Raw genomic sequence first — 24,009 nt, 5'->3', positions numbered from 1 at the left:
GGTGGGTGAATGGTTGGATGAATATATAGATGGATGGATAAAAGAATAGATGGGTGGATGGAGGAATGGATAGATGGATAGAAAGATGGATGATGGTGGATAGATGAATGGAGTGTGGGTGGATGATGGATGGATGGATGGGTGGAAGATGGATAGATAGATGGGAAGATGGGTGGATGAATGGACAGGAGAGTGGGTGGCTGAATGAGTAGATGGGTGGGTGCATTGAAGGATGGAAGATGGACACCTCCCCAACATTTGCCACCTTCCTCCTCACCTGGTGGGCGGGATGGCCATCAGCTTTGCAGGCCGACAGACCTGATTTCCATTCCTGGCTCTGCTTTTATTTCTAACAAGTCACCTCATCTTTTCTTAGCTTCTTCATCTGTAAAAGAGAAAGACTGTTGATAGCTATCTTAGAGAGTCGTTACAAAAATTAGAATTCACTTATATAATGTGATTGATGTAATTACTGAGTAATGCCTTGCATATTGTTGCTGTCAATACATAGTTAGGCAGTTAGATAGTCAACAACTGTTTATCAAGTCTCTGTGACTTGCCAGGCACTGAGCAAGGCTCTGGGGACACCAAGAAGTCCAGCAGGGAGGAGGGACTGACAGTAAACCAGTAAACACAGAAGTAAGATTTAGATAGGAATGAGCTGCTCTGAAGGAAGAAAACCAGATGTGCGTTAGGGGGTGACAGCTTACCTTGGGTGGCCAAAGATGGCCTCTCTGAGAAGGTGACATTTGGGATAAGATCTGAATGACAGGTGAGAAAACTGTTATTCTAAAGCTGGGGGAAAGGTATTTCAGGGGGAGGACACAGCATGTGCACAGGCCTTGAGCTCAGAATGAGTTTGACTTGTTGCAAGAATGGCGAGGAGGCCGTGTAGCTGGGGCAGAAGGAGCAAGGGAGAGAGAGGGAGGAGGAGAGGGCAGAGAAGTGATGGGGGCAGGTCCGGCAGAGCCGTGTGGACCTCGGGAGGAGGTGAGGTGGGAGCCCTGGAGGGCTGTGGGCAGGGGTCCCTTAGGGAGATCATTTTCCAGAATCTGGAGAATGTGGACTCTGGGCCTTCCACTTACTAGATGGGGAAAATAAGGCACAGAGAGTCCTAGAACATGACTGTGTATTTGGGAGGGTTTAGAATTCCAGAGTCAGGTACCTGGAGGCATGAAGGGGGCTGCACGTGTGTCTAGGAAAGTACAAGAGGGTTGAATTTAAGGGCAGTGGAGGGAAATACTGAGAGAAGAGGTCAGAAGACAGCAGTGATTAGGTTGGGAAAGGCTGGCAATCTTGGCTCTGACCTGAGAGCACTGGGGAGCTCTGGCGGGCTTAGAGCCAGGGAGGGACATAGTTCACAGCTGAGTGCAGGGATATCCCTTTGGTGGGTTGTGTGGAGGAAGGATGGGAGCAGGAGGGGAGGCCAAAGGTCAGAGAGGTGGCCAAGCCGTGGTCCAGATGGGAGAGGATGAGGCCAAGCTGGGCCTGGGCTGTGGGCTTGGAGAGGAGGGGATGGCTGGAGACATATTTAAGATGTCAAATTATCAGCTCTTGGTTGGGGAGGGTAGGAGATGAGGAAGAGAGAGGATTCTTGTGAAGTGGGTGTTACCCAGGGTGACCCTGCTGCCAGGGGTCACTGGGTAATGTCTGGAGACATCTGTGATTGTCACGATGGCAGTGCTCCTGGCATTGAGTGGGTGGGACGAGGCATGCTGCTTAGCACTCCACAGTGCCCAGGGCAGCCCCCACAGAGGGTGACCCATCCCTCGTGTCAGCAGTGCTAAGGGGAGAGACGGATGAGTCACTGCTCTAGGGTGGATGGATAGCGGATAGATGGATGGACAGATGGACAGGTGGGTGGATAGGTGGATAAATCGATGGATGGATGGGTGGATGGATGGATGGATGGATGGATAGATAAGTAGATGGACAGGTGGATGGGTGGGTGCAAGGATGGGTGAATCACTGGTGATTAAAGCCCTGGGAGGAGTTAAGATGGCTGTGGGCAGGAGATCTGGGAAGGGGATCCAGAAGAGCCCTGAAAAGTCCCAACATGGAAGGCGGGGGCAGAGGAGAGGCAGCAAAGCAGCCAGGGAGGTAAAAGGTCAGCCAAGAAGTGGTGCACCCAATGGAGGGGTCCAGGAATGTGATCCCTGAGCCTGAGGCCTTGCCCTCTTGGACGGGAACGGATACGTTTATAAGTGTGGGGAGGGACAGTGAATAGGGGAGAGGGCCCATCAGCCTGTTGCTCTCAGTGAAGTGGGTGACAGTCTCAGTTTGCGAGGAGGAAGGAAGAGGTGGAGAGGGTGGCCGGGGCAGGCGGGTGATGGAGAGTGGTCCTAAAGCAGAAGGGAGGATCTCCTATAATCCGTAACAGATAGTATTATGACTGCTATTTTATGAATGAGAAAGTGGGGCTCAGTGATGTTAAGTGGCTGGCCCAAAATCATCGGTCCTAGATTAGCCACTAGATCACAGAGCTGAAATTAAGGACCAAGAATGTGAGGTACCAGTGTGCAGGGGCTTGGGATCAAAGGGATTTGGAATAGGGGTTCACGCAATCAGTTATGGTTAGGGTCCTGGCTGGGGAGAGAAGGAGATGTTGGGGATCAAAGAGAAGGTGAACAAGGTTGTCTTTCCTGCATCTGTTTCCCCAGCAAAGCTGGCACACAGTAGGTGCTCAGAAAATATTGACTGGTGGGGGGAAGGAGGAATAAAAATGCATCAAATGTGGTCACTGCCCTCAAGGAAGTGGTCTTGATATTAGCAGATCAGTTTGGAAACAAAATAAATTCAGTCAGTCAACAAGCATTTATTGAGCACCTACTGCATGCCTGGCACTATTTAGGTCCTGAGGACCTCCATTGAACAAAACACATAAAAACTCCACTCCTAATGGAAGCTACAGTTCTGTGGGGCAGACAGAGCTAAACAAATAGAATATATGGCATGTGAGATGGTGATAAGGGCACTGGGGAAAAAAGAACAGGATGGGAGATGGTTGAAGGCTGTAATTTTAAACAGGGTGCTCAAAGAAGGTTTCACTAAGGGGGTAACATTTGAGCCAATACCTGAAGGAAGTGAGAGTGAACCATGAAAAGGTTTTAGGGAAGTACATTTCAGAACAGCATGTGCAAAGGTCATGGGGCAGGACCTATGTGGCTGGAGCAGAGTAATCAAGGGAGGAGGCAAGGGTGGGGAGTGGATGGGGGCAGGTTGTGCAGGGTCGTGTGGGCTTCAGGGAGGACTTGGGCTTTCACCCTGAAGGAGGTGGAAGCCCTGGAGGGCTATGGGCAGAGGGGGACAGAACCTGACTTGGGTGCTCACAGTCACCCTCTGGTGGCTGCTGTGGGGAGTACAGATTGGGGGCCAGGATAGAAGCTGGGAGACCAGAGCAGAAGCAACTGCCCTGTCCAGGTGGGAGATGATGGGGCTGCGCCACGATGGAGGCCGTTATCAGTAGCCAAATTCTACTGAGCACACTCTGTGTGCTGGGCGCTGGGGACATGTCAGTGACTGGGACACACCCTGTCCCCACCCTCAGGGTGCCCACAGTCCTTTGGGGGCCAGTAACACACGACGAGGCAGTTACAGCATGAGTGAGCAGAGATGGGGGACACACAGGCACAGGAGAAGCCCATGAGGTGCCTCACCCTACATCGGTTGGGGTGGTGAGGCACCCCAGAGGAGAGGGTGACTCAGGTGAGGAGAAATGAGCCAAAGATGAGGATTAGGGTGTGTGGACCAAGGAAATGTGGTGTTCAAAGCCCGTCAGTGAGAGGCTGAGCACGGGGGTGTGCCTGGACCCGGCCAGCCAGGGTCAGTCCCCAGAGTTACCAAGCTCCCCAGGAAGTGACAGAAATCCCAGACTTATGCATGAGAATAAGCATTATAAATAGTAAGAAGGAAAAGCCCTCCTTTTCATTTTAAAACATTTTTAGGCCATTCAGTCAGTGTAACAAGCTTCAGCAACTTAAGTTAAGTAGTCCCCAGTGTGCGGTGGTTTTCTGAAACTCAGAAACCTCTGGCCCCTGTTGCTCTGTGACATTGGGCAGATGACTCAATGGCTGGCGTCTCAGTTTCCCCATCTGCAAGATGGAGGTAATAATAGAAACAATAGTGCCATTATCTTTGTCTAGTCTGAGGATTCAAAGGATTGATTTGGGTGGCATGCCCCCATAAGATGCCTGGTGCTCAGTGGAAGTCAACTATTATTGTTGTTACAATTTCAACACGAAATCACCAAAGATCAGATCTCAGAGCAGAGAGCAGAGGATCTTGGCATGAGGAGGGACCCTAAGGATTCCCTGGCAAAGACGTTTTCTCCTTGTGGAGCCATTGCTTGCTTACCTTCAGGGACGGGGAGCCCTCTCCTTATAAAGAGATCCATGGTGAGGCATGTCTAGTTACTTACTGTATTAGGAAATTTTATTTTTCAAACATATTTTTATTGATTTCAGAGAGGAAGGGAGAGGGAGAGAGAGATAGAAACATCAATGATGAGAAAGAATCATTGATTGGCTGCCTCCTGCACACCCCCTACTGGGGATCGAGCCCACAACCTGGTCTTGTGCCCGACTTAGAATCAAATCGTGACCTCCTGGTCCATAGGTCGATGCTCAACCACTGACCCACACTGGCTGGGCAGGAAACTTTCATACATGGAGGAAATCTCTTGCCCCCCATAGATCCCCCCATTGGTGCAACTCGTGACCTCCTGGTCCATAGGTTGATGCTCAACCACTGACCCACACCGGCTGGGCAGGAAACTTTCATACATGGAAGAAATCTCTTGCCCCCCCCACAGACCCCCCCATTTCGTGCAACTTTGCCCTTGGTTCTCAAGAGATCTGTGGGCACTGACCCTCCCAAGATCAGCCCTGGTCCTAGCTTTGAAAATGGAGGTGTGTGTAAAAGGAACCATAGAATTGTCATGTGCTAAGCATTCTGGCTGTCAGTTCTTGCAGGTGGACTTGCCCTCTCTACCTGCCCCACTCACCAGTTAACCCCTCAGGGTTCGGTCAGTTTGGGGAGGGGCTGCTTGACACCCAGCCAGGCTCCCACGTCATCAACGGGGCTGATGTGTGGTGTGGGGGTGGCCAGGGCTGGAATCAGACTGAGCAGCTCACCCAGTGTGGGCATGGGGTGGGCTGAGTTTTCCCTCCAAGGGAGGTTGGAAGTCTGAGATCAAGGTGTCAGTTGCGTTGGTTCCTTCTGAGACGGAGAGGGAGAATCTGACCCAGGCCCCTCGCCCAGCCTCCGGTGTTGCTGTCAGTCCTTACTTCCCTTGGCTTGATGATACATCGCCCGATTCCTGCCTTTGTGTCCACATGGCCTTCTCCCTGTGTGCACATCTCCGTGTCAGGATTTCCTCCCTTTTATGAAGATACACGCTGTGTTGTATTAGTACTCACTCTAATCCAGTATGACCTCATCTTAACTAATTCCATCTGCAATGACTCTACTTCCGAATAAGGTCACATTCTGAGGTCCTAAAAGTTAGAACAGCAGTTCCTGCCTTTGTGTCCACATGGCCTTCTCCCTGTGTGCACATCTCCGTGTCAGGATTTCCTCCCTTTTATGAAGATACACGCTGTGTTGTATTAGTACTCACTCTAATCCAGTATGACCTCATCTTAACTAATTCCATCTGCAATGACTCTACTTCCGAATAAGGTCACATTCTGAGGTCCTGAAAGTTAGGACAGCAGCATATGAATTGAGGGCTAGGGAGACGATTCAACCCTATCAGGAACTGAATGCCAAACTGCACACCCACTACTGGGGATTGAGCCCACAACCTGGTCATGTGCCCGACTTAGAATCAAACTGTGACCTCCTGGTCCATGGGGCTGGACCACGATGAGGGCTAGGGAGACGATTCAACCCTTCCAGGAACTGAATGCCAAGGCTCTATATATCTAGAAACGGGTAAACATCACACATTTTCACCAACTAGAGAAGAAAAACTGAGAGTCCCAGAAGAGATCGGGCAAAGAGAACTGGGAATCATTTCAGCACCAGGGACAGCGACCCGCGATTGGGTTATTTCTTCCTCGTGCAGCAAAATTCACAGACACAGAGGCCAATGGTATGGAAGGTTGCTCTGGGTCCCTCCCTACCCTTCCATGTTCTGCAGGTGGGGCTCCACAGGCGAGAAAGGACCCAAGGAGGAAGGGTTCTGCCCCTATTTTGCATCGCCTGCAGCCTGATTTCTTGCCAGCCATGCCTAATTTCTCTCAGGTTTTAGGGCTAGTTATTCTTTTTTGTTGTTAATCCCCAACTGAGGATATTTTCCCCCATTGCTTTTTAGAGAGGATGGAAGGGAAGGAAGGAAAGGGAGAGAGAGAGAGAGAAAGAGAAACATTGATGTGAGAGAGACATATCGGTTGGTTGCCTCTCACACACGCCCTGATGATGGCTGGGGATCGAACCTGCAACCCAGGTACGTGCTCTTAACCAGGAATTGAACCCATGACCCCTCAGTGTGCAGGCCAACGCTCTGACAACTTAGCAACACCAGCCAGGGCAGAGCTAGGTATTTTACCACCTCTCATCTCCCTGAAGACCTTTGGGGATTAAATTCAGAAAATAGAAACACACACACAGAAAAAAATAATAGAAAGATAGATCATGGATTGGGAGATGTTTGCATCACACAGAAACAAAAACAGATAAACACACAATATATATAAAGAACTTCTAAAAAGAAACAAGTTGCCTAGCTTCAATAATTCAGGAATGTACATTAAAATCTCAATGAAATGTAATGGCACACCCACCACTAACATTTAAAAGGCTGGCAAAACCGAGTTGGTGAGAAAGAAGCACTAATAAGATCCTCAGACCCCATTGGTGGGAGTATACGGGGGTGCAACCACGTCAGAAAACTTTGAAATAATCGATTGAAGCTAAACATATACCAACCTCACAACCAGCAATCCCATTCCTGGATATGCCTTTGTGCATCAAAATATATATGTGAGAATGTTCCATGGCAGCTTTATTCATGATAGCCCCAAACAGGGAACAGCCTAAATGCCACCCATCCACAGGACAATGGGTAACCACTTGTAGTATATTCATAGGATCAAATATTGCACAGAAATAGAAAGGAATTAATCCCCAAGACACACAGCATCCACAGTTGAGTGGAAGAAACCGGACACAAAAGTGGACATACACTGTGATTTCATTTACGTAAGTTCAACATGGGGCCCAAACAGGGAACAGCCTAAATGCCACCCATCCACAGGACAATGGGTAACCACTTGTAGTATATTCATAGGATCAAATATTGCACAGAAATAGAAAGGAATTAATCCCCAAGACACACAGCATCCACCGTTGAGTGGAAGAAACCGGACACAAAAGTGGACATACACTGTGATTTCATTTACGTAAGCTCAACATGGGGAGCACTCAGCTACAATGATGAGCGACGCATGAGGCGTGGGAAACCATAATGAAAGCATGATCTGGTTACCACAAGGGCCAGGGTCGTGGCCACTTCTTGGGGATGAAAGATTGTCGTAGGGTGGACAGAACATGGGGCTTCCGGTGGCTTCCATGTTCTATTTCTGGATCTGTGAGATGATCACATGGCTTTATAATTATTTAATTGTACACTTACAGATGCTGCCCTTTGTGGGGGAGGAGGTTTGTAATATATACCAATTACAATTTTTTATTGTGGTAAAATTTACCATTTTACAGTGTACATCTCAGTGGCATTACCCACATTCACGTGGTTGTGCAACCATCACCACCACCCACCTCCAGAACCCTTTTCATGTTGCAAAACTGAAACTCTTGGACCCTGTGTCCCCCATCCCCAGCAAAACTGCATTTAATACCAACTCTTCATCCCCATTAAACACTAACTCTTCATCCTCACCCACAGCCCCTGGCACGCACCATCTACTTCCTGTCTCTATGGATGTGACTCCTCATAAAATGAAATCATACGCTATTTGTCCTTTTGTGTCTGGCTTGTCACTGAGCATAAGGTCCCGGGTTCATCGTGTTGTAGCACGGCTCAGAATGTCTTCCTTTTGTAAGGCGATGTGACTCCTCATAAAATGAAATCATACGCTATTTGCCCTTTTGTGTCTGGCTTATGTCACTGAGCAAAAGGTCCCTGGGTTCATCATGTTGTATTATGGCTCAGAATGTCTTCCTTTTGTAAGGTTGAATAATATTTCGTTGTACATATAGGGTGTCCCAAAAGTGTGTACACATACTTTGAATAATTATAAAGGCAGTGCTTATTAGCATAATGTTTTCAAATTTCATCCATGTTGTAGCCGTACTTCATTCTCTTTCAGGGCTGAATAATATTCCATTATATAGATATACCACAATCTATCCACTCATCTGTTGATGGATATTTGGGTGTTTCTCTACCTTTTGGCTATTGTGAACAATGCTGCTGTGAGCATGGGTGTACAAATATCTCTTTTGAGTCCCTGCTTTCAGTTCTTTTGGGTATCTACCCAGGAGTGGAATTGCTGGATCATATGGTAATTCTACGTTTAACTTTTTTGAGGACCTGCCAAACTGTTCTCCACGGCGGCTGTACCATTTTACATTTACAAATGTTTTTAAAATGCTGGCGCCTGTCTCCAGCTCTGCCTGGTGCCCTCCTCCCCAGAGTTCCAAGAGACCTCTCAGGCTTGGGGCGGACACTCCTCCCCATCACCCAGCCCAGCTGGTGGGAGCAGCCACTGTGGTAAGCATCAGGGATGCAGCTTTAATTAGCTCCTGCCTGGGGCAGAAGCGTGCTCCCCAGAGCTGTTCCCAAGAGCTCTGCACGGGAAGTCGGGAGTGAAGGGAGGCAGAGAGACAGGGACCATGAGTGGGAGACGCTGGGGCTGGGGGACACAGGGTCCAACAGCATCAGAGCAGCCCAGGATGGTCTCATTTCACAGGCAGTGAAAACAAGGCCCACAGAAGTTAGGCAAAGCCCAGCCCTGGGCCCAGACCTCAGGGGTCCATCCCAGGGGTCCGGACACCTGCCTGCCACCCCCACCCCATCTTCTGCAAACAACTTTCAAAGTATCTTTGATCTCATTGGTCTTCCTCTGGGCGTTTCTTTCTCTTTGCTTCTCTTTGTCTCTGTCTCTGTCTCAATGTTTCTTGCTCTGTGACTCTCAACACCTGGCACCCCCGCCCCAACCCAGGACGTCGTCCAATCACACCCTGGCTTTGGACACCTCCAGGGCCTCTCCTGGTTGGCTCTGCTCTTTGCCGCCGGACCACACACCCTCTGGAGCCTCGGATGCCCCTTGGTGGGTCCATCTCAAGGCACTCTCGGACCATGCTCTTTGGGGAAAACAGAGGCAAAGACCAGGCAGCGCCCCATCCAAGACCACAAAGCGAGTCAGTGGCAGAGCCCACTGCTCCTCATCCCAGTGCTGGGTCCTGTCCCCATCGTCCTCTCCCCACCACGCCCTGACCGCACTTTGCCAGCCCCGGACTCCATCAACAGCGAGGATGGTCTCATTTCACAGGCAGTGAAAACAAGGCCCGCAGAAGTTAGGCAAAGCCCAGCACTGGGCCCAGACCTCGGGGGTCCATCTCAGGGGTCCGGACACCTGCCTGCCACTCCCACCCTGTCTTCTGCAAACATCTTGCAAAGTATCTTTGATCTCATTGGTCTTTCTCTGGGCGTTTCTTTCTCTTTGCTTCTCTTTGTCTCTGTCTCTGTCTCAATGTTTCTTGCTCTGTGACTCTCAACACCTGGCACCCCCGCCCCAACCCAGGACGTAACCCAGGACGTCGTCCAATCACACCCTGGCTTTGGACACCTCCAGGGCCTCTCCTGGTTGGCTCTGCTCTTTGCCGCCGGACCACACACCCTCTGGAGCCTCGGATGCCCCTTGGTGGGTCCATCTCAAGGCACTCTCGGACCATACTCTTTGGGGAAAACTGAGCAAAGACCAGGCAGCGCCCCATCCAAGACCACAAAGCGAGTCAGTGGCAGAGCCCACTGCTCCTCATCCCAGTGCTGGGTCCTGTCCCCATCGTCCTCTCCCCACCACGCCCTGACCGCACTTTGCCAGCCCCGGACTCCATCAACAGCGGGGGTCTCCTCTCTCCCCCTCCCTGTCTCACTCTTTGGGAAGTGGCGGGGCTGAACCACTGCTACTGCACCCTCCCTCCCCCCGCAAACGGTGGCTTCGGTTCGGGTCCTCTTTTTAATTGTAGTAAAATACACATAGTATAAAATCTACCATTTTCTCATGTTTTTCTCCCTTCCCCCCCAGGTGTTTTACTGTAGAAAAATACACATAATGCTAAATTCACCATCTTAACCATTTTTAAGTGTATAGCTCAGTGGCATTGAGTGCATTCACATTGCTGTGCAACCATCACCACCATCCTCCTCTTGGACTCATCCAAACTGAAACTCTGTCCCCACTACACATGAACTCCTCATCCTCCTCCTCAGCCCCTGACAAGGTCTACTGTCTGTCTCTATGGACTGGACTCCCTGGGGACTTCTTACAGGTAGAATTATACAGCATGTGCCCGTTCGTGTCTGGCTGACTTCACTGAGCAAAATGTCCGTAAGGTCCATCCATGTCATAGCAGGTGTCATCATTTCCCTTTTAAAAGAGTGAGTGATATTCCACTGTGTGGACGGACCACACTGTTTGTCCATTTATCTACCCATGGACACTTGGGTTGTTTCTCCCTGTTGACTGTTGTGAATGATGCTGCGATGAACGAACATGGGTGCACAGCATCCCTTTCTCTTAACACCCCCATTCTCTCCCCTCCAGGCTGTGCCTTCCTCACTTACTGTGCCAGGGACTCTGCCATCAAAGCTCAGACTGCTCTGCACGAACAGAAGACCTTGCCCGGGGTGAGTCTGGATGCTGCCTGGGGAGCGGGGAGAACGGAGGGGTGGCTCTCAGCCTGGGGAAGGCCAAGGCCCTTCTTAGGATCAGCAGTGTCTTGACTCAGAAAGAGGTATAAGGTTCAGAGGGACAGAAATGATCACCAGAGTGAGCACTTATTGAGTGCCTACTGCACACTGGGCCCAAGCGTCACACCGGAGTGGTTGTGTGTGGTTATGCAGGTGGCACTGGTTGAGGGTGTGAGACCTGAAGATGAGGAAGCATTAGCAGGCAGCGGGAGCAGCACGTGCAAAGGCCCTGAGGCAGGACTGTCCTAGTGTGTTAAAGGAACATCGAAGCAAATAGAGCTTCAGCCCCATGATTCGGGGGTTTCTTGGGCAGGATTTCCATCCCAAGGGGAGGCTGGCCCAGGCTCTGTACCTGCCAGGTCTCTCTTTCAGCCCTGTCCTCTTTGGGTGGGCAGAGGTCCCCTGAGCCAAGTGAGCCTGGTCTCCAGGCAGCACCTCCTGCTGCAAAGTGAAGGAACCACAGTGAGATTCGTGGCTCTGGGGGTGGGGCTTGCCATTCTCTCTGGATTCTCAGAGACCCTTCAGCATCAAAAGCACTCAGGAGCTGCTTGGGGCACCTGTATCCATCAATGCTGGGAACAGGAAGTCTGGGGTGTGCCGGCCCAGTGGGTTTTAGATACACCAGGTGGTTAGGGAAGGCCTCTCTGAGGAGGCAACCTGATGGCCTGAGGGAGGGAGGGAGCCTGTCTGCCCAAAGGGCATCCATGGTAGAGGACACAGCCAGTACAGCGGCCTCGAGGCGGGGCCAAACTCAGTGCCTTTGAGGAGCACCGAGGAGATGAGCAGAGTGAAGCCATGGAGTGAGGAGGAGGGTGGAAGGAGGATGGGGAAGAGGAAGGGACAGGACTATGTGAGGAGTTTGGATTTTATTCCAAGGGTAGTGGGGCCATGGGAGGGTGGCAAGCAGAGGAATGACCTGGTTTGATTTCAATTTTCAAAACCCTCCTTCCAACTACTGGAGTCCTGGGGCTGCTTAACAAAGCACCACAAACCATGGCACTTAAAGCATCAAAAATATATTGTGTCACAGTTCTGTGGGCCAGAAATCAGAGACCCAGGTGCCAGCAGGGCTGCACTCCCTCTGGGAGAATCCTTTCTGTGACTCTCCCAGCTTCTGGTGGCTGCCAGGAGCTCCTTGGCTTGTAGACTCATTACTCCAATCATTCCCGCCTCCGTGGTCACAGGGCCTTCTCCTCTGTGTCTGCGTCTCTCCAATGTCCCCGGCCTTTCTCGTTTAAGGATACCTGCCATTAGTCTTAGGGCTGACCATACATCCAGGATGAGCTCATCTCTAGATCGTGCCAGCAGGGCTGCACTCCCTCTGGGAGAATCCTTTCTGTGACTCGCCTGGCTTCTGGTGGCTGCCAGGAGCTCCTTGGCTTGTAGACTCATTACTCCAATCATTCCCGCCTCCGTGGTCACAGGGCCTTCTCCTCTGTGTCTGCATCTCTCCAATGTCCCCTGCCTTTCTCGTATAAGGATACCTGCCATTAGACTTAGGGCTGACCATACATCCGGGATGAACTCATCTCTAGATTTGTCATTTAATTCCATTCATAAAGACCCCTTTTCCAAATAAGGTCTCATTTTATTATGATTATTTTTATGTTAAAACATATTTTTATTGATTTCAGAGAGGAAGGGAGAGGGAGAGAGAGATAGAAACATCAACGATGATAGAGAATCATTGATCAGCTGCCTCCTGCAGGCCCCCTACTGGGGATCAATCCCGCAACCCGGGCATGCGCCCTTGACCGGAATAGAACCCGGGACCCTTTAGTTCGTAGGCCGACGCTCTATCTGGCGAAGACCCGGGACCCTTCAGTCCGTAGGCCAATGCTCTATCTGGCAAGGGCCAACTAAGGTCTCATTTTATTCCCAGGTTCCGGAGGTTAGGACTCGGGTGTATTTTAGGGGGACCATCATTCAACCCGCTACGGAAGGTTAGCACAAAATAAACGGCCAGATGGAAGGGCGCCCTGGGGCAGCATCACCAGGGAGAAACAGCTGACCTGATGGCAGACTCAGTAGACAGCAAACAGGATGGCTTCTTGGAGGAGGGAGCATTGGGGCTGAGTTTTGAGAGATGGGAGGATTGTGGCAGATGGAGATGAAGATGGGGGTGGTGTGAGGACAGAGTGTACCAAGACTCGGAGGCAGGAACGTGCCTGGTGTGTTGTTGAGAACACACGAGAGCCTCTGTTGTCTAACGGAAGAGTTTACATTAGTTTAGGAGGAGTTTTCACCCAGGGCGATTCGGCTCCCAAGGGACACTGGGCAATGTCTGGGGACATTTGTCATTGTCAAGACTGGAAGATGCTGTGGGTAGAGGCCAGGATGCTGCTCAATACCCTGCAGGGCACAAGACGGCCCACAACAAAGAATGATGTGCCCCAAGTCAGTAGTGCCCAGGTGGATAAATCCTGGTTAGGAAAAAGAGCTGGTGAGCAGTGCTAACTGAAATATAATGCAAGCCACACGCAGCATTTAAAATTTCCAGTAGCAACGTTTAAAAAGGAAAAAGAAACAGGTAAAATGAATTGTAATGCTATATTTCATTTTAACCCAATATCTCTAAAATCTTATTATTTCAACAGGCAGTCAGTATAGTTTATTACTTATTATTAAACAAATTTTAAAATCCCATTCCCCAGTCACACAAGCCCCATTTCAAGGGCTTCGCAGCCACATGTGGCTGGTGGCTATTTTATTGGACAGTATGGTTCTAAAATGTTCTAAGCCCAGGGTCACCTCAGACACCATGTAAATGAATGGGCGTGGCTATGTGCTAATAAAACTTTATTTACAAAAGCAGGCAGGGGGCTCAGGATAAGGCTGTAATTAGCCATTCTCGACGCGTGCTGTCCGATAGAACGTCAAGGGCATGTACCTTGGTTTCAGGCACATCCCCAGTAGGGGGTGTGCAGGAGGCAGCTGATCGATGTTTCTCTCTCATCGATGTTTCTAACTCTCTATCCCTTCCTCTCTGTAAAAAAATCAATAAAATATACTAAAACAAAAAAACAAAAATCTTTATTTACAAAAGCAGGCAGGGGGCTCAGGATAAGGCTGTAATTCGCCATTCTCGACGCGTGCTATCCAATAGAACTTTCTCCCATGATGGACATGTCCTGTCTGTGCTGTCCAGTATGGTAGCCACTAGGTCCATGTGGCTATTGAGCCTTGAAAATGTGGCAAATATGACTCAGGAACTGAATTTTTAATGTTATTTAATTTTAATAAATGTAAACTTTAACTTAAGTGACTACATGTGGCTGGTGGTTACCACATTGGACAAATCAAATCTAGAATGTTCTATATTAGCCGAAACCGGTTTGGCTCAGTGGATAGAGCGTCGGCCTGCGGACTGAAAGGTCCCAGGTTCGATTCCGGTCAAGGGCATGTAGCTGGGTTGCGGGCACATCCCCAGTAGGAGATGTGCAGGAGGCAGCTGATCGATGTTTCTCTCTCATCGATGTTTCTAACTCTCTATCTCTCTCCCTTCCTCTCTGTAAAATATCAATAAAATATATTTAAAAAAAAAAGAATGTTCTATATTAGAGGTTGGCTACTGTGTTAGCACAGACCCAGAATGTTCTAGACTGGGGCCAGCTACTGTATTGGAGAGTGCAGACCCAGAATGTTCTAGACTAGAAGCCCACTAGCCTTCTGAACAGTGCAGTCCTGGAGTATCCTAGGCCAGGAGTCAGCCACCATATTGGATAGCACAGACCCAGAATGTTCTAGACCCGGGAACACAATGCGGTGTTATTACATATCTAGATTGCAGGGATCGAGGTCTGTCTTGGATGCCAGCTCACTGTTGGGAGGTGAGGAGTTTCGGGCAATACCCTCTCCTCTCTGGGTCTCAGTTTCCTCAGCCTCCACATGGAGCCTGGGGTGTGAATGATCACTGTTGCCCAGCACTGTTGGGGCCCCTCATCTAAGACCATATCCACCAGGGGGGCTGGTGTGACAGAGGGGAGACGGTGGGTAAGAGAAAGCTGGTCCCTGTCCTCCTGGAGGTGAGGGCTGATGTTTGATGAATAGGGGGAGGCGGCTCAGAGTTGGACCCTGAGGATGCAGGGACCCCTGGGGACCACCAGCAGGCCTGGGAAGCATCCTCCAGGAGTACAGCATGATTTCTAAAGATTATTTCTTAAAGTTTGCAAAATACTACACACTTAGAGAAAAGTGCACGCAACACAAACGACGATAAAGCAAGCACCCGCCTTGTCACTACACAAGCGGCATCCCAGGAACCCCCATCCCACGCCCCAGCCCGGCCTCTCTCTTTCTGTTGGAGGAGCCACTATTCTGACCTTTCTGGTTCCCAGCCCCTGCTTTTCTCCAGGGTCTCAGCACTTACCAACACGTTGCTAAAATATTAGATGGCTTTTGCCTGTTTTCCTCTTAACCCAATGTGAATGGAATCATATGATATGGAAGGCCATCTGCATTTTTCTACTTAGTATGATGCTAATGAGAGTCAGCATCGCAGGCAGCTGTAATGGGTGCTTTTCCGTTGCCGTGTAGCATTCCACGACATGCATACACAGTGTATTGTTCATCCTCCTGCTGGTGGACATGTGGGGTGTTTCTAGTTTTGCTGTTCGAAATAGAGGTCCTTTTCCGTGCTTTGGTTCTGGTGGGCACATGCCCACCCGGCACATACCCAGAAGCTCTGACCCCTCCCTAAGTGTGTGGGCCTTTGGCTTCTGATTAGCTAAGGGTTGACTTTCCGGGTGAGCCACCCTCCCCCGAGGACACCCACAGATGTGGGACCAGCCTGTCAGAACCAGATCTGGAGGCTCCTTTGCAGATGGCACGGTGGAAGGGGGCTGCTGGGGAGAAGGCCCCCTCACCTGTCCGCTGCCTCTGAACACCGAAGTCTGAGCCCCCCTCACCCCAAGGGGTCTCCACCAAAAGACGGAGCCTCGTGAGGTCGCCTCGTGCTGGAACACCCGCCCTGCGGCTCTTGTGCCTGCACGTGCTTGCACACACAGCCGGGAGCCAGGGGCCAGAGCGGAATCATCTAGAAATCAAGACAGCAACCACCTCTCTTGTCCCCTGCACTGCCCCCCCCCCACATCCCCGTGTGCATGTGTGAGTTGGGGAAGGCATTGTACAGCGGACACTTGTCTTTTTATCTCCTGATAAAAAGTGAGATACAGCGGCAGGCCTCTCACCTGCTGGGTGACCTGCATGAGCCCCTTCTCTTACCCACCGGCTCCCCTCTGTCAAACCAGGAAGGGAGTGAGCCGTCACTTGCTTGCCCTGTGCGCCCACACCACGAAACAGCCGAGCTCCCCCTCCCCTAATGCTTCTTTCTGAAGTAAGAATGACCCCCCTTTCCAGTTCCTTCCTCGTGTGCCAGTAGGGTCCGTGGGGGACACAGCTTAATCAAATCTCAGCGTCCTGGAATAGGATCCTAAATTGAATACAACAGAATCCCAGAATAGAGCCCGAATGGACCCAGGACCCTGAATCCAGGCGGGGCAAGTGCCTCAGAGCCCAGCAGAGGATCTCAGCTGGGCTGTCAAACCCCAGGCTGGGGTTCCTGGAAGTGGAATGGGTCCCCCAGCAGAGACCAGTGTGGCCAGCTGCTGTCTCTCAGACTGTTTAAGGCAACACCATCTTTTTCGTCACGAAGGTCTTGGGGGCAAGGGACACCCCAGATCTGGTAGCCACCCTACTGCTTATCCGAGCACCTCTGAAAGGGATGTGTTTGTCTGTTCAGCTGTGGGTCCCCCCCCAAACCCTTCCTGAAAACCCTTTCTGTGCACACAGGAGTCTCTGAGGCGCCCCCCTTGCAGGAGCCACACCCACACCCCATGACTTGGCTCAGCAACAATTCAAACCTGCAAATGAGCAAAGGGCCCCAAGGTGCTGAACATCTAATGCTTTGACCTTCCCGGGCCTCCGTTTACTTACCTGTGAAATGGGACTATAGGAGTGTTTTGAGGATCCTGTGAGGTGACACATTGCCAGGTGCTGAGCACACGATGGGAACTTGGTAAATCTATGCTGAATGAATGACTGGACCATCCAAGGCAAGACAAGCTGTAGGACTCCTGGCCAGTCGTGTTGCCGTTCCAAGCCTGTTTGCTTCCCAAGAAGGGAGGATAGTGTAGACATGGCCTGGCACAAACTCGTGGGTTACCTCCCCTGCTGAGCATTGCGCCCAGCACATCTCCAGCTTGCTCTGTGCCCATGGGGACAGGACCTAGGTTTTGCTTTCTGTGACAGTCATAGGTCTTGCCTCGTCCCATGTCAGCTGTTCTTTGTGGATTCTGTGCTGGGTCTTTTTGGGTAAGGAGACACTGAGACCCTCAGCCCTGCTCCGAGAAGCTCACCCCAAAAAAGAACAGTGTGTGTGTGTGTGTGTGTGTGTGTGTGTGTGTGTGTGTGAGAGAGAGAGAGAGAGAGAGAGTTGGGGGTTGTGCCTTGGTCAAAGCAAGGTCTGGGCAAAGCAACCAAAGCAGATAGGTAGTGAGAGGAAGGCTTCAGGGGGAGGTGGAATTTGAGGGGTTCTCTTCAAGGTGAGAATGGGGTGCAGAGGGGTGCATTCCAGCCAAGTTAGTGCAACAGCAGTGCCCCGGGGGCCCCATGGGAGGAATGCCTGGGCCTGAGTGGCAAAGGTGGCTCGAATGCCAGGTTGAAGAACTGAATGCTACCCCAAGGGCAGTAGGGAGCCATGGCAGCATCTAGATGTGGAGGAGGGCTTGGTCTGGGCCCCAGTGGGAGAGGAGGAGGCTGGAATGGTGGCGTGGGCAGCCCAGAGTGGGGGTCCACCTTGCTTCCTTCCTTTCACACCCCCAGAAACAACCCAGGTGGGGCTTCCCCTGGAGTCCCTACATCTTCTAAAGGCACAACTTTGCAAACCCAGGAGGCTCTTCGGGGCCCCCGCCTGACCACTGGAGACTCCTCCTGCAGGCCCTCCCCCAGCGGCCGCAGTTTCCTCTGTAATAGACACGGGTCAGACTTAAGGGGTTCTGTGTTCCCAATGGTGTATGGTTTGGTTGAAGTCACTCAGCCAAAGCTGGGGGGCAGAGCAAGGACTGGACCCCAGTCACTTAACATGTGTGCCCACCCCCAAACACAGACACCCCCAGAGCCCCAGCCCACAGGAGCTTGGCCAGAGGCGTGGCTGGGTCCCCAGAGGACCCCGAGGAAACCCGCAGGAGATTGAGCCTCTGATTCTGACTTTCTTCTTTGTCTTTCTGACTTGCCCATCCACAAAACGGGAATGTTCCCATCTCATAAAGTTGTTTGGAGATGAATGCGGCAGTGGATGTACATATTGCTCCAACATGAGAAAGTCTCTCCCTCCAACTCCTATTCACTTCAAAACCCAACACAGATTTTCTTGAGTCTTCAGTGCAGCCCCAGCACAGTCTGTGGCTCTTCACTGTTCTTTGCTCTCGGCTCTCCAGCCCTTGAATCTGCCCTCTGCCCCTACCCCGACCCTATGAGTCTGGGAGCGTCTGTATCTGCCTCTGTCTTCCCCTCCACCAGACAAGTGGGGTCCTCCCTGGGACGCAACATTACTCAGTATGAGGCACACTGGGAATGTCGTTGAATAAATGAAAAGAGGAAGGGAGGGGGCAGGGAGGGAAGAGATGCAACACTGGGGAGCCAGAGGTAGAGAAGGGAGAGAGGGCACTCCGCAGAGACCTTGGTGGGGCAGATGGAAAGAGGAAGCTGGAAGGAGGTGGGCAGAACCAGAAGGGTGGGCAGGGGTGACTGGAGAGGTGGGGGTATGGGGAGACCTGCCTCCCCCCCACACACCTTCTCAGGGTTCCAGTGGGCGGGCAGGGCCTGGCCAGTGGCTGGCGGATTGCCTTGGGAGTGGGGCTCAGAGAGTGAGGCGCTGGGCCTCAGCTTTCTTGCTGCGTATGCGCCCCTGTGCGCCCAGGGCCGGCAGTGCGGGCCACAGCACATGGATGCCAGCCAGCCTGGTGTGAGTCTCTAGGCCGGTGGGTAAGGCGGGGTACGGGGCTGTGGGGTGTGGATAGCTGGGCCTTCAAGCCTCGGCTTTTGAGTGGGGGACTGGAGAGGAGGGGGCTGCCCACCTGGCTTCTGGGAGCAGACCAGGACCTCCTCCTCCTGCCAAGCTGACCCTGGAGGGGGAAGGAGCCTTGCAGTAGGAGGTGGAAGACCCAGGCTCTGCAGCCACAGCTGAAGGCGCAGTTGGTGAGCAGGTACCCAGGCCATGAGAATGGGGTGAGGGTTGAGGGTGCTGTGTTGGGGGCAGGTTCCCTCCTCGTGGCCCCCTCCCTTGTTCCCTCTCTTGGCTCATCCATCTCTAGAAGATTATATTTAAATATCTCTTTTGTGCAAGGCAGGAGCTAGGCTCGCCCCTAAGAGGCAGTTTCCATGGTAACAACAATTGCCAGCTTCCATGTGGTGAATCAGTGTTGCCTTGGCAACCCCATCCTCATCTGCCCAAGGTGCTGGGAGGGGGGAAGAGGTGAGGGCCAGTGGAGGTGAGGTGGGAGGGGTGGGGAAGCAGGAGGCTGATGCTCAGGTGCCCCCTTTCCTCCCTTTTCTTTTCACCACCTCAGTCTGCCCCCAGCCCAGAATCTGGTCCCATCTGGTTGAAATCATCTCCCCTCCTGCCTCCAGCTAGCAGGGTGTGGTACCCAGGTGGAGAAGGCTCAGTGTGTTGTCCCTGCACATCCCTGTGAGTGTCACAGTTCGCCTGTCACGCCTCCATGTCGCCGAGGAAGAGAAAGCCATGAGCTCCGAGGCCCCGTGGGGGTAAGAGTGCCTGGACTGATTGACTCCAAGTGCAGTGCTCACGCATGCGGGGGACAGCACCTCTGCCGGGGAGGGGCTGGGGGCTGGGCCAGTCCCAGGGTTTGATGGGGAACTGCAGGGACTGCCTTGCCCTTTGGCAGGCCCCAGTGTCTCTTTTCTCTTTTCCAAGGCCGACCCAGGTGACCAGACCCGTGGTTGCCTCGGGCTGTGCTGACATCGGCTCTCCCTGGGGCTCCCTGGGTAAGGAGGAGACAGGCTAGCCTAGCAACAGGGCCTGAGGGGCCGCCCTGGGCAAGGCAGAGTCTGATGGGGCTGTGGCCTCCAGGTGACCCACACAGTCCCCTTCCCCGGCCCCCTCAGGCTTCCAAGGCTCAGTGTGTGTGTGTGTGTGTGTGTGTGTGTGTGTGTGTGTGTGTGTTGTGGGGGGGGTGAGGGAAGGGAGAATTGTTCCCCCTTTCCTCTGAGGGTGTGGCTGGGTGGCAGATCATTGGGCTACCGGAACTGGGGACACTGGATTGGGGCGGCTGAGGCCTCTCTGGTTCTGGAGCTCCCAAGGCTGAGTTCACATGGAGGCAGCCAGGCCCATATGTGCCTGGGACACACTTTCAGAGAGAAGGGGGAGGCATCCGAAGTGGGAGGGGCTCAGATGGGGGGGAGCAGAGAGAAGGAAAGGACTCAGAAAGGGGAGGTAAGCTAGAGGGGGGAGGGGAGTCAACAGGGGGAGGGGACCCAGGGAAAGGGGTGATCAATGAGGGAGGGGACTCAGGGAAAGGGGTGATCAATGAGGGAGGGGACTCGGGGAAAGGGGTGATCAATGAGGGAGGGGGTTCAGAGCTGGGACAGGGTCTTGAGAGAAGGGGAAGGAGTTCAGAGGGAAGAAGACAGGGGTTTTAACGTTGGAGAGAGGTCTCTACTCATGGGAGTGGGTGGAAAGATCTCTAAATTTGACTTCTAGGACTCCTAGTGCCTCACCTCACCTACCGTGACCTTGGTGGATGTAGTAAATAACTTTTCTGGGCCTTGACGTTGACATCTATATAACGGGGTGAAACGGTGCCTCTCTCTCGAGCTTGCTGGGCAGCTGCACTATGATTAGAACATGACATTTATCGAGCACCTTCTCTGGACGGGTGGGGATCTACTCCAAGATGGTCTGACCTAGGACCAGCACTCGCTGCCCCCACACCTGCTGGGGAGGGACCAGGTGTCTTTCTGTGCTGGTGGATGTTGACCCCTTTCTTCCGGTCAGCTTAGTTCAGCAGGCTCCTCTGAATCTCCCATGTGCCCTGCCCTGTGTGGGGTGATGCTGTGGTCCCCAGTCTGGAGGAAGAAGAGCAACACTAGACATGTCCTGCCCTGAGGCAGAGGAGGAGGGAACTCAGAGAGGGGAAGGATTGACCGCTTGGGGCTTTTGAGTTGGGATTTGAAGAATGAGTAGGAGTTCACCAGAGATACCAGGTTGGGAGGAGGATTCTGTCCTAGGACCAGCGGAGAAGTAAATGCCACCCCCATCCTACATCCCTCAAGTCTGTTGTCAAATATTCACATTAGCTTATCTCATACCTGTGCCTGGGTAAGTGTGCGGGTGGGAACTGGGGGGTGGATTTCTTCTGTTGAACATCATTTTCAGGGCCAGGGGCAGGGGATAGAAGAGTCCAGAACAACGAATCCAGGCTGGTCCACTCAGGTGTGATAGTGCTCCCACCAAGGCTTGGGGAGCTGACAAAAGTAGCAGTCTTGGTATACTGGTCAGCTACTTCTGAGAACAAACCATCCCAATCATTTTTTAAAATGTATTTTTATTGATTTCAGAGAGGAAGGGAGAGAGAGAGAGAAACATCAATGATGAGAGAGAACTATCGATCAGCTGCCTCCAGCATGCCCCCTATTGGGGACTGAGTCCACAACCCAGGGATGTGTCCCTGACAGAATCGAACCTGGACCCTTCAATCTATAGGCCGACGCTCTATCCACTGAGCCGAACCAGCTATGGCCCACCCCAATCATTTTATTTGTTCATGATTCTGTGGGTTGGTAATCCCAACCTGTCAGCTGCGGAGTTCTGCTGGTCTCTCCTGGGGTCGGTCATGCAGCTGCAATCAGTTGGGTCTTGACTGGGGCAAGCGGAGTCAGGACAGCCTCACTCCTATGTGCTGTGTGTCAGTGGGGCCTCTCTGTGCATGAGGGCTCCCATGCTCCCGTAGTTTGCCCCAGCATGACCTGGAATGACTCGGTAATCTCAGCGTCTCAAGTGTGGAAGCTGCAGGGTCTCTTGAGGCCAAGGTTGGAACTCCCACAACTTCACTTCCATTGGTCAGAGCAAGTCACATGGCCAAGTGCAGATACAAAAGGAAAATAGATTCCAGTTCTCAAGGAGAGGAACCACAAAGTCACATCACATACAGGGACTGGTGGAGTTGGGATATCTTTGTAAACAGTTCATGGCAGTTGGGGAGGCAGGAAGGCTTCCTGGCGGAAGGGATATTGTTACTGGGTTTTAAAGGCTAGGTAAGAGTTTTCCAGACAGCGTGAGCAAAGTCCTGTGGGTGGGACCATGTATTATTTGGTCTGAGTGGAGTGTTAGTTGCTGCCGGGTGGTTGGTGGGATGCTGAGGCTGGGGAGGTAGGCAGGATTGCCTGGCAGAGCTCAGGCAAAGTTTCTACCCACGCTGCCAGCTGCTAACCTTGACCTCTCCCCACCCCCTTTTCCCACAGATGGCACGGCCAATCCAGGTGAAGCCTGCGGACAGCGAAAGTCGTGGAGGTAGTTGTCATCTCTCCGTGACCTCCAGGCTGGGGGTTGGTGGAGGGATGGGGGAAGAAGGGAAGGTTCCTGCACAAAAGGCTGCAGTAGTGCCCTGCCTGCTCACACACTAATGGCGTGGAGACAGGAAGCAGGGCCTCTGTCCCCTCTTCCCGACCACAGGACCACAGGCCAGGTGCAGCTACTTGCCCCTGGAGCTTGAAATACCTGATTCCTCTCAGAGATCAGTAATGGGGATCTTCAGACGCAGAGGGGATGGGGTCCCTGAAGGGCTCTGGATTGATTTTGGTGGTTGTGTGTATGCGTGTGTGTGTGAACGTTTGCATGTTTGGACAAGTGGGTATGTTTGGGTATATAAGCATGCATACTTGGGCACACCTGTGTGCAGACAGGTGCAAATATGTGCACATATGCATGTGTGTTTCTGAGGCTGGTGTAGTGGGGGTGCGGGCACCGCTGCGCACCCAGCCTGTGCGTGGGCATGTATGTTCAAGTATGTGTGCTTGACTGTAACAGGCGGGCCTGTGGGCGTGCAGGTTGGGGCCTGGTGTCTGCAGGGGCTGGACTGTGTGGCAGAGGTGTGCCCATGGAGGGGGATGCTTGGCTGTCCCCAGAGGGATTCAAAAATTCTTGGAGACTTTTGTCCCTCCTCCCCATCTCAGGTGGATTGGGGGCTGAGGGAGAACAGCCAGCCGGGGGATGGTGTGTGGGACAGGGCTGTTAGGACCCCTGGAGCTTGAAATGTGTAAGAGCCTGGTGAAGCCAATATGGGCTGGGAGCCTGTTTTCAGGCCGCCAGTGTGGGTCAGGGATTGGAGAGCTGGGGTTTGCATGTCTCCATCTCTGTATCCTCTCTCTTGCTCCCTCTCCCACCATATCTCTGTCTCTCTCCTTATCTTTTTCTTTCCTGTCTCTGGTTCTCTCTCTGCTGCTCTCTGTGCCTCTCTTTGCTTATCTCTGTTTCACTCTCATATGTCTTTCTCTTCCTGATTTGCAATCTCTCTGCTTCTGTGTCTCCCTCCCTCCCACCCCATGAGTGACAGCTGCCAGAAAACTGGTCTCCATAGTAACCCATCTTACTGTCTCGGGGAGAGGAAGCTGCCGCTGTCCCTGATTACAGGGGAGCAGCACAACTACCCCAGGGGGCAGGGCTCGGGTGCCGCACACAGGAGAGGCTGGCCCAGACTGACCGCTGGCCTTGGACTTGGGCAGGTCCCAGCCAGGCCCCCACTCCAGCTCCACTTGTTGGGGACTGCAGGCTGCCCAGGCCCTTGGTCCTGTGCACACACATGCCTCACTCATTCAGCAAACATTGATTGCCTAGTTCCTCCTGAGCCCCGCAAGGTTGGGCAGGGAGCTCTGCTGGGCCATCAGCGCTCACCCCTCCCTGTAGAATCTCGATGGCAGAGACCGACAGGGGCCTAGGCCAGGCCAGGCAAGGTAGTTCCTAACCCTGGTACTGTGTGGGCTCTCTGAGACCACAGGAGGGAGAGACCATCTTTACTGGGAGGTGGGAGCAGTGGTGCAGACGCCCCAAGGATTGAAGG

At 52.3% G+C, this 24,009-nt stretch overlaps 1 protein-coding gene across 10 annotated transcripts in view; it reads left to right on the top strand.

Moving 5' to 3' along the window:
- The window catches only part of CELF5 (CUGBP, Elav-like family member 5), a 53,780-nt gene that overhangs the window by 6,467 nt on the left and 23,304 nt on the right, over positions 1 to 24,009 (top strand). For 9 of the 10 annotated variants that reach the window (XM_014533647.1, XM_014533652.1, XM_014533642.1 and 6 more), the window contains exons 2-3: positions 10,791 to 10,873; positions 22,415 to 22,466. In XM_014533647.1, the coding sequence (XP_014389133.1) occupies positions 10,791 to 10,873; positions 22,415 to 22,466 (135 nt within the window). The remainder of the gene's footprint in view (positions 1 to 10,790; positions 10,874 to 22,414; positions 22,467 to 24,009) is intronic. The other variant, XM_014533657.1, reaches the window with a different exon arrangement.

This window comes from Myotis brandtii, unplaced genomic scaffold (genome assembly GCF_000412655.1).
Source record: "Myotis brandtii unplaced genomic scaffold, ASM41265v1 scaffold122, whole genome shotgun sequence".
Taxonomy (NCBI): Eukaryota; Metazoa; Chordata; class Mammalia; order Chiroptera; family Vespertilionidae; genus Myotis; species Myotis brandtii.
Note: the sequence above shows the minus strand (reverse complement) of the source record. Positions and strands in the feature narration are given on the sequence as shown.